General features: G+C 58.0%; 1 protein-coding gene across 1 annotated transcript in view; it reads right to left on the bottom strand.

Annotated features, from left to right (window-relative positions):
* Positions 1-7,118: 7,118 nt before the first annotated feature.
* Aire (autoimmune regulator) overlaps positions 7,119-8,272 on the bottom strand; it is a 13,771-nt gene continuing 12,617 nt past the window's right edge. Inside the window, exons 16-17 of the mRNA XM_019209343.2 lie at positions 8,025-8,189; positions 7,119-7,303 (exon numbers count right to left, since the gene is read on the bottom strand). Of these exons, the coding sequence (XP_019064888.1) occupies positions 7,226-7,303; positions 8,025-8,189 (243 nt within the window). The 3' untranslated portion in view covers positions 7,119-7,225. The remainder of the gene's footprint in view (positions 7,304-8,024; positions 8,190-8,272) is intronic.

Here is an 8,272-nt window from a genome sequence, read left to right as displayed (position 1 = left end):
TCCGCGCCGCCTCCTGGGCTCCTAGGCCTTCGCGCGGCCGGCCCAGACCGCCCCGACGCACTCGAGGCTGAATGACCTGGAGCCGGGCTGGTGGCGGAGTCCCGGGATCCCAGCACCCTGGGAGGACGAGGCAGGACAATCGTAAAAGTTTAAACCCAGCCTGGGGAGACCCCGTGTCAAAATAAAGATAAAGCGCTGGGGTGCAGCTCTGTGCAAAGGTTAGGGGGAGAACGCGTTCCTCCCCCACTCCGGACGATTCGCGCCATCCTGGGAACCCCCACCCCTGGGCAGCGGAGGGCAGCGGTGGGCATCGTAGCGAGTGGCGAGCCCTCTGCTGGGTGGTCGGGGTGGGCCCAGCTGTGAGGACAGCAGGCAGCGTCCCTGGGGAGCCGGGAGCCGCGGCGGGGGCGGGGGTGTCCGCCGAGCGGGCTCGGGAGTGACGACGGAACGGCCCCCCCGCTGTCTCAGGGCTTGCGGCCCCTCTGAGCCCCGATACTAAGTATCCATCGCGCGAAGTGTGCGCGAGCTTGGGCGGGACGGTGTCCTCGCTGCCCGGAGCGCAGAGGACGCTGCGTCTACTTCTCCAGAGCGCAGGTCGCTCGCGCGTGCCCAGGCGTGGTCTTCACTTCCTGCTTATCTTCACCTTTGTGCGCCTGCTCTTGGACTGTAAAACACAGCGTCGGCACAGGGAGAAGAGCCCGCGCTGCCCGCGGGGCGGGGACTGTGTAGACAGAGTGGGTTGGAGGGTGCAGAGCTGGGGACACAGGTTCGAAGCCCGTGTTACCGGGAAGGAGTTTCAGCTTTCGAAGAGGAGGTGGACGGTGGCGATAGCCAGCTGCACAGCAGTGAATATCTTCAGTGCCTTACATTGTGCCCTTCAAATGGTTACAGTGCTAGCACTGGGCATGGTGGTGCACACCTGTAGTCCCAGAACTTGGGAGGCTGAGACGGGAGGATCGTGCATCACTGTGAGTTCAAAGTCAGCCTGGGCTTCGTAAGGTGTTCAAGGTCAGCCTGGAACATACAGTGAGACCCTGGTGTTCTTTGGTATTACGGATCGGCTCAGGCTCGGGCTCTTGTGAGGCAGGCACTGGAGCCACTGAGCTGGATCCTGGGTGAGACCCTGGCTTTAAAACCCCCGCAAAAGAAGAAATTTACTACAGTAATTATTTTTTTTTAAGTTGGCCAAATAAAAACAGGTTCTGTTGTGAGAGCTGAGCTGCAAACCCAAGGCTGCCAGGAGAAGGAAGGTCCAGTTGTTCCTGCAGGGACCCAGAACAGAGGCGCAGGACGGCCAGTGTCCTTGGCAGGGACAGTGGCCCCGCTGCAGGGAGAGTGGGGGTGCCCAGAGAGAGAGGGAATCTGGGCAGGCTCCGTGTGAGCAGAGCTGTGTGGGCAAGCTGAGTCAGAAAGGGACCTCAGCTTGGTGGGGGCAGAGAAGAAGAATTTAAAGGGAGGGGCAGGGTCACTGCCTTGAGGAATTTGGGGGAGGACAAAGTTAGGTCACACTTCCGGAGACAGCTGGAGTCTTGTCTGTTCTTTGGGGTCTACTGTACCCCTGCCACGGGGTCACTTGGACTGCATCCTGCCACACTGTTGCCGTGGAGACAGTGGCCCTCCAGGCTTCCTACCTGCCCCGCTGCCAGGGAGCACACAGCAGTACCCAGCCCTCGCTGGAGACTTGGACAACTTCGTCCTCAGCAGAGGTGGCCTGTTCCTGCTCCAGGAGTGCTCCAGGCCCCCCGGACTCACGATGTGGCAGAGCTGCAGCCTAAGGTGTGGAGTCCTGAGTCTTGGACCACGCCACGGTGGGCACAGCGGTGGGATGGGCACAGTTCTGGGCACTGGACTCACCGGGCTCAGCCCACACCCAGGGACTCAAAGCACTGCCTCCTGAGGAAGGAGAGGGTGGGGTGGGTTCAGAAGCACCGGGCTGAGGCACAGGCACACGCCCTTCTGGGTGCTGGGGTCCTAGCGCCAGGCCCGACAAGGTAAGGCCCTAGCCGCTGTCTGACCTGGTGTTACAGGAAATAATACCGGACATGAAGTATGGATACTGTATCTCCCAACCTGCTAACTGTATACCAGGAGTTCTTGTTCTCTAGAAATGGAAGAATGAGAGCTGGGAATAATGGAGACTGAGAGTAGTCAGATCTCTATCGACAGGAGCTCTCCTGAGGAGCAGCGCTGGACCCCACTCTACGGGAGTTTCATACGGTGAAACGCATGTGGGCCGCAGCCTTGCTCACCCAGCAAGGTTACAAGCACAGTCACTTAGGTAACGGTGGTCCGATTGGGAATGAGTCCAATCACAAGAGGACGGAGAGAACAAAGACTCCCCTAGGAAGCATCTCTGCTCACCCCCGGGGTGGCCAGTGTCTGTCTGGCTTCACTAGGCCCAGGTTTGTTCTCCCGGGAAGTCTGGTCAGCTTCTCTTTATCCTGAGGCCCGGTGTTGGTGTTTCACCTTCATCCCAACCCTCTGAGCACCCAGCCCTATCTGACACTTGTACTCTTCCCACTTCACTCATCCGTCCGAACGACTGGGGCCTCACTCGGATCAGGAGATGGACGGGAGGTGGGGCCCGGGGGAAGCAGCCGTGGACCTGTGAGTGCCCGGACCGGATGGCTCTGCCCAGACCACCCTGCCCAGCCCGGCACAGGCTCCTGCCAGCTCAGTCGCTCCTCGGAGGGCCTGCTCGCCAAGTCACTTAAAGTTTATAAGAAAGCGCCTGACAGTGCACACCTGCAATCCCGGCTCTGAAAAGCTGAGGCAGGAGGATCTCAAATTGGAGGCCTGCCAGCCCACCTAGGGAGGGGGAGTGTTCTCAAAAGTAAACAAAAAGGGCTGCGGATGTAGCCTGGTGGTGAAGCACCTACCTAGCATGTGCAAGGCCCTGGGTTCAATGCCAGAATCGAAAAAACAGAAAAGAGAAGCAGGAAGGCAAAGCTTTCCCAAAGGGGAAGGACACCGAGAGGTGGCGGGAGGGGAGAGAGGGAAGGGAAATAGAACTAGGATGTGTTAGTGTACCGCCCGGGGCGGACTGCAAGCCGAACCAACCAGGCCAGGCCACTGCCCTGCCTGACAAACCTGCAGCTCCCAGCTACCCTAAAACCAGCACTGGTAAAAGAATAAAGAAGCAGAGTTTAAAATACATACAGTGTATGTGAAGGTAGGGAAAAGGGGGAGGAGAGAGCCTGCTGGGACTTACTGGGGATTTCTCGCTGCAGCTCCTCCTATTGAGATCCGTGCCCCATGCAGGCTCCTGGAACCTGATTGGCTCCCTGGCTTGTCTTTCACCCTCACCTTGGATTTCTCAGCAATGTGACTTTCCCCTGTCCTTTGGTGAAGGGTAAAATGATGGTTTCATGGACCAGAAGTTTAAGGATTAAGTACAGGGGACTTTGCCATGAGTATATTAATCTCTCTACTGGGGTCACGTGCGGCCTTCCTCTCACCCTTCCCCAGCACGGCCCCGTCCCTACAGGAGGCACCTGCATCACCTGCCCGTGGGGAATGATCACTGTGTGCTGAAACAAGCACTAATAAAAATAAAAAGGAGAAACATTCGCCAAGGGAGAATCACCTGTAATTCCCTATAATGAGGCCACTGTCTTCATTGTTTTCCTCCCTTTTCCAGCTGCATACTATTCTAAAACTTAACCCTCATCTACGTTCACTCACCAAGCTTGCTCTCCCTTCACTGTCGGAACGATATCCCTGGCCGTGCGGGGTGACATTGTATTTTCAGTCTTAGGGAATCCGCGAATGCTGCCGCGCGCCCCCTGGTGGCGCTTGGCTCGCACTGCGGCAGACGCTGCGCCCACCTGCAGGACCGGGGAAGGAGGGTTGGGGGCGCTGTGCCTGGCCAGCAGGCGGGGGCCAGGAGGGAAGGGGTGAGGCCTGAGTGTGAGTCCTTCAGGACAGGGCAGGAATCAGCTAGCACCTCCCTCGGTCTCCACCCTTTGTGCAGCTCAGAGCACGGGCAGGAAGAGGCTGGTCTCCGGGACTGAGTGACTAAGTGGCCTGTCCCAGGACCCCAGGACACCCCTGCAGCAGGCAGTAGCCCAGCCTGGAGGATCGGGGGAGCTGAGGGCACTGCAAGTCCTAGATCCCTAAGATTCAGAGAAGGAGCCTGGGCGTTTTTCACTAGGTTAACATTTGGGTGATTTTCACACTCCACTTACAGGGCGGGGTTTCTGAGGAATGCAGAATTCACTTAATCTGATCAAGATTCCAGCCCTGGCTGGCTCTCTGGAATCCAATGGTTTCTTGAAATCTTTCTCTGAGCCCAGCGGGCTTGTCAACACAGCCAGATTCTTCACCTGCTTCTCCAGTAGGACCTGTCCGCCCCCCCCCACCCCCGGGCGGAACGCAGTGGTCCCACGAGGCCTCCTCGGGCAGGCCCGGAAGATCACTAGTAATCTCCCCTCCCCAAGCCAAGGTCAGGGCCTGGGACCAGCCCTGGGGCAGCCTCCTGCAGACAGGAGGGGTCAGGGCTGCCTGGTGTCCCCTGGTAAAGAAAACGTGGGCAGGACACTTGCTAAAGATACTAAAGCAAAACCAGGCCTGGGGGTCTTATTGGGATTGGAGGTCCTGGAGGCTCCTCCTCGAGGTGGCTTCTAGGTCCTCTCTGTCTGGAGCAAAGAATTGGTCAACGCAAGTGCAAAAGGGAGCGATGTTTTGCACTTATTAAAGAAAAAAACATTTTAAAAAAGAGCTGGGGATTTAGCTCAGTGGTTCCGCCACCTGCCTCACAAGCTCAAGGACAAGTTTGAGCCCAGGTACAAGAAAGAAAAAGAGAAAATGTGGTTTGCAGAGTGAGTTTGGGCTCCGTGCATGTGTCATGGGACTTTGTACTTGGAGGCCATGTCCAGCTCTGCTGCGCCCTGGTCTCCTGCCTCAGAGGTGCACACCTATAATCCTGACACTCAGGAGGCTGAGGCAGGAGAAATGAGAGTCCCTGGCCATTCCTGGGCTCCATGATGAGACCCTGTCTCAAAATAAAATGATTGGGGCAGACTTTATCCAAGCGGGACCGTGCTCAGTGAGACTTGGCCATGGAGACAGGTGGCAGCTCTGTATCCACAAGGACAAGTGGGGTGGCAGAGGTGGGGATCACTGGGAATAGTACAGGTAGCACCGGGAGACCTCTCCCCTCCACCTGAGAGAGGAGACCACCCCTCCACACGGAATTGGGCAGCTTTGGGTTAACTGGGGAACTGTGCTCTCCGTAGAATGCTCCTGAGCAGCCACGGCAACTTCTGTGATCTGTCACCAAAGGAGCTTACGGGGCTCAGAAAGTCCTGCCAGAACCTTCACTCTCTGCCTCCCACTGCTCTGCTTTGTGCAAATCCTGGGGAAACTCCAATGGAACTAAGCGTCATAGATGTAAAAAAAGGTACATATAAGGAAGCACAAAGTTCTGTTCGGGGCTCTCGAGACTGACAGGAGTCACTCGCTGATCCGCTGGCAACGTTAAAAGCCGCTTTTGCTCCTATCTTCGCACTAAAGAGTTGTCTGTGCCGGGGTCCTCCCTCTTTCCTGCTTCACCCCCACCTCAATCTGGGCAGCACTCTAGGCCAAGCCTAGGAGAAACAGAAATAAGAACAACGAAGACCCAGGAAATCTCTAAAGTGCCAGGCCGGAGCACCTGCCCTAGATCCTGTGGCCGGACCTTCGCTTACCCGCATTTAAACCAGGTTACAGGATAAGGAGAACCTGTCGATCATTTCTGTCAATCAGATGCAGAGATCCAAGGACAGGCCCCTGGGGTGGGGTGCACGGCTTATAAAATCTGAAAACCTGCCTTATCTTTGTTCTTCCTACTCCTGCATGGCCCGGTACCATCCTTCCAATTCTGTCCCACTTTTATTTTCGCTGGCACAAACTCAAGCACACTTTCCCCCGTCAGCTTTAAGAAATGCAGCTGCTCTCTCTTTTACCATTGGGTATGCGCTTTCAATCCTTTGCTCATCATACCCAAGGGCCGGAGCCTCTCACACAGGATCAGGAGGAGGCGTCGGCGGTAGGGGCTGTGGCTGTGCGGACTCAGCACATCCTTGAAGGATCGAGTCAGCATGACAGGCTCTCCGGGGTGGGGAGGAATCTGGTTGGCTACCGGGGAATCAGAACAACTGGACCACAGGGGTCAAGAATGGAGCCCAAGGTCAAGGCCAAGCCAAGAACCCACAAGAGGCTGACTCAAGTTTAGTCCAGGAGAGGCTACGTCCCCTACCCAGCCCCAGAGCTCTGTGTGGGAAGCCTAACCCTCATCCCCTCGGAATGCCACTAGCTTGGAGACAGGGCTTTTGTTTATTTCTTTTGTGGTGTCCTGGGGTGATCTTGAATTCACTGGGTAGCCCAGGCTGACCTCAAATCCTCTCTCTCAACCTCCAGCCCTGTGCCACCACTCCCGGTGTGACGTGCCTTCTGACCCAGCGCTCTTTCCAGGCCAGCAGAGTCTGGCAGTGTTCCCGCCAGCCGGAAGCAGCCGGATGGACAGCACAGTAGAGCGGTCTTTGGAAGACACAATTACAATGCCAGCTATGCGGAAATGGGGCACAGGGCTGGGGCAAGGCCCGAAGCTGTAAATGGTCTGAGTCAGCGTCCTCTGTGTGGCACTGTGTCTCCCGTGCCAGGACTCATGGGTCTGGGAGTCAAGGGGTGGAAGTGGGAATGGCACCCCTCACCGCTGCCCCCTGGGGACCCACTAGCAAAATTTTTCTCTCTGTTCCCGTGACCTTCTGCTCTGCAGGCCTTGAAGTCTGTACTCCAGAGAGCAAGGCTTATCCCAGGGAGCATGACAATGATTCCACTGAACTGGAAACTAAGACTCCTGGTTATTTCGGTCTCCTCGTGACTGGACTAAACTGGCTGAAGGATTCTCAGAGTCGGGGGGGGGGGGGACCCAGACTATCAAGGGAAAAGCGGACTATACAGGGCCTCAGGCTCTGCAGCAAGCGCCTGGATGTCACCCTGGGGTACAGAGCACTTCCTGCAGAGTCCTCTTCCCGCCAAAGTGGGTCCCTTCCAGCCAGATGCCTGTGCTATAGCACCCGGCACACAGATCCCCCAAAACACTGCACAGCACCTCGAAAACCCAGAAGTGACTTTAATTTCAGGGTACACGGTGTCCTCGGTCCCCACCCCACGAGCATCTGCAGGGAGTGGCTGGAGCCACGGCGAGGGTGCCGTGGGTCACTGGGGCAGGCTCCTCCGTGGCTCAGGAGAAGGAGGGTACCTCAGCCAGCGGGCGGGCCATGCTCTGGATGGCCCACTGCAGGATGCCGTCAAAGGAGTGCTGCAGGGAGCCAGGCGGTCACATGGTGCCCACCGCACCTGCATCCTCGGCACCCCAGGACACTGACACAAAGGGGAACTAAGACCTGGGCCCCAGAGGACCCCCATGGGCGGAGGCCACGTCATCTCTTCAAAGCAGCCACAGGGCACAGCCCCACGGCCTTCCTGCACCATGGCTGGCTTCTTCCTGGGTGGCTCTTTGGACCTGCTCTGGGCTTGACTCTCCCATCTTGCAGGACTGGGGTCACAGGGACCTCTCATTTTCCAAGTATCTGCCCAGCACCCCAGACACCTGACTGTGTCAGCCTGGGACACCTGCACTTCTCAAGCCCTGGCTCTCCGGAGACACCTGCCCTGTGGGAGGTGTGCCCGAGGTCAGCGGGCCCCTGAGGTGCCATGCTGCACATTCAGGAGGGTGTGTGTTGGCCACCTGTGGCGGAACACTGCGGAGTTTGTCCTCCTGGCAACTTTGTCTTAGGGTGGGGGCCTGAGGGAGGAGGTGCAGGAACCGCCTGGCTGTCCCGGGGTAAGCTGGGCTCCAGCAGCCTGGCACTGGTTCGAGGGCCTGGGGACCCAGGGGTACCAGGAAGGGTGGAGGATAGTGGTGGGCGGGGCGGGCTCCCCTGGAGAAGCCACAAAGCAGTGGCTCTGATCTCCACCCCTTAGGGCCCCAAGGCTGCAGCACCCTGTGTGCTGCGTGGGCCCAGGTGCCCTGGCGGTACCTCGCTCAGGAGGGATTCCAGGTCATCCCGGTGCGGGGCAGGCTCCTGGCCGGCATGGCTGTCTTCCACCTGGAACCCAGGGATGGCAAGGGTCGACCCAGCCCGCCGCCCGCTGGCCACCTGGAAGCAGGACCCTCCCAGGTAGAGCTGGTGGCCTTCCCGATGGATCAACGGGATTTAAATTTAAATTCTCAAAAAGGTAGTGTGCTCCCCCAGCCCGGGGAAGCCCGAGTCCCGCGCTGACCTTG

This window comes from Fukomys damarensis, unplaced genomic scaffold (genome assembly GCF_012274545.1).
Source record: "Fukomys damarensis isolate Sample0158 unplaced genomic scaffold, DMR_v1.0_HiC HiC_scaffold_24, whole genome shotgun sequence".
Lineage (NCBI taxonomy): Eukaryota > Metazoa > Chordata > Mammalia > Rodentia > Bathyergidae > Fukomys > Fukomys damarensis.
This window is presented reverse-complemented; position numbering and strand designations above follow the sequence as displayed.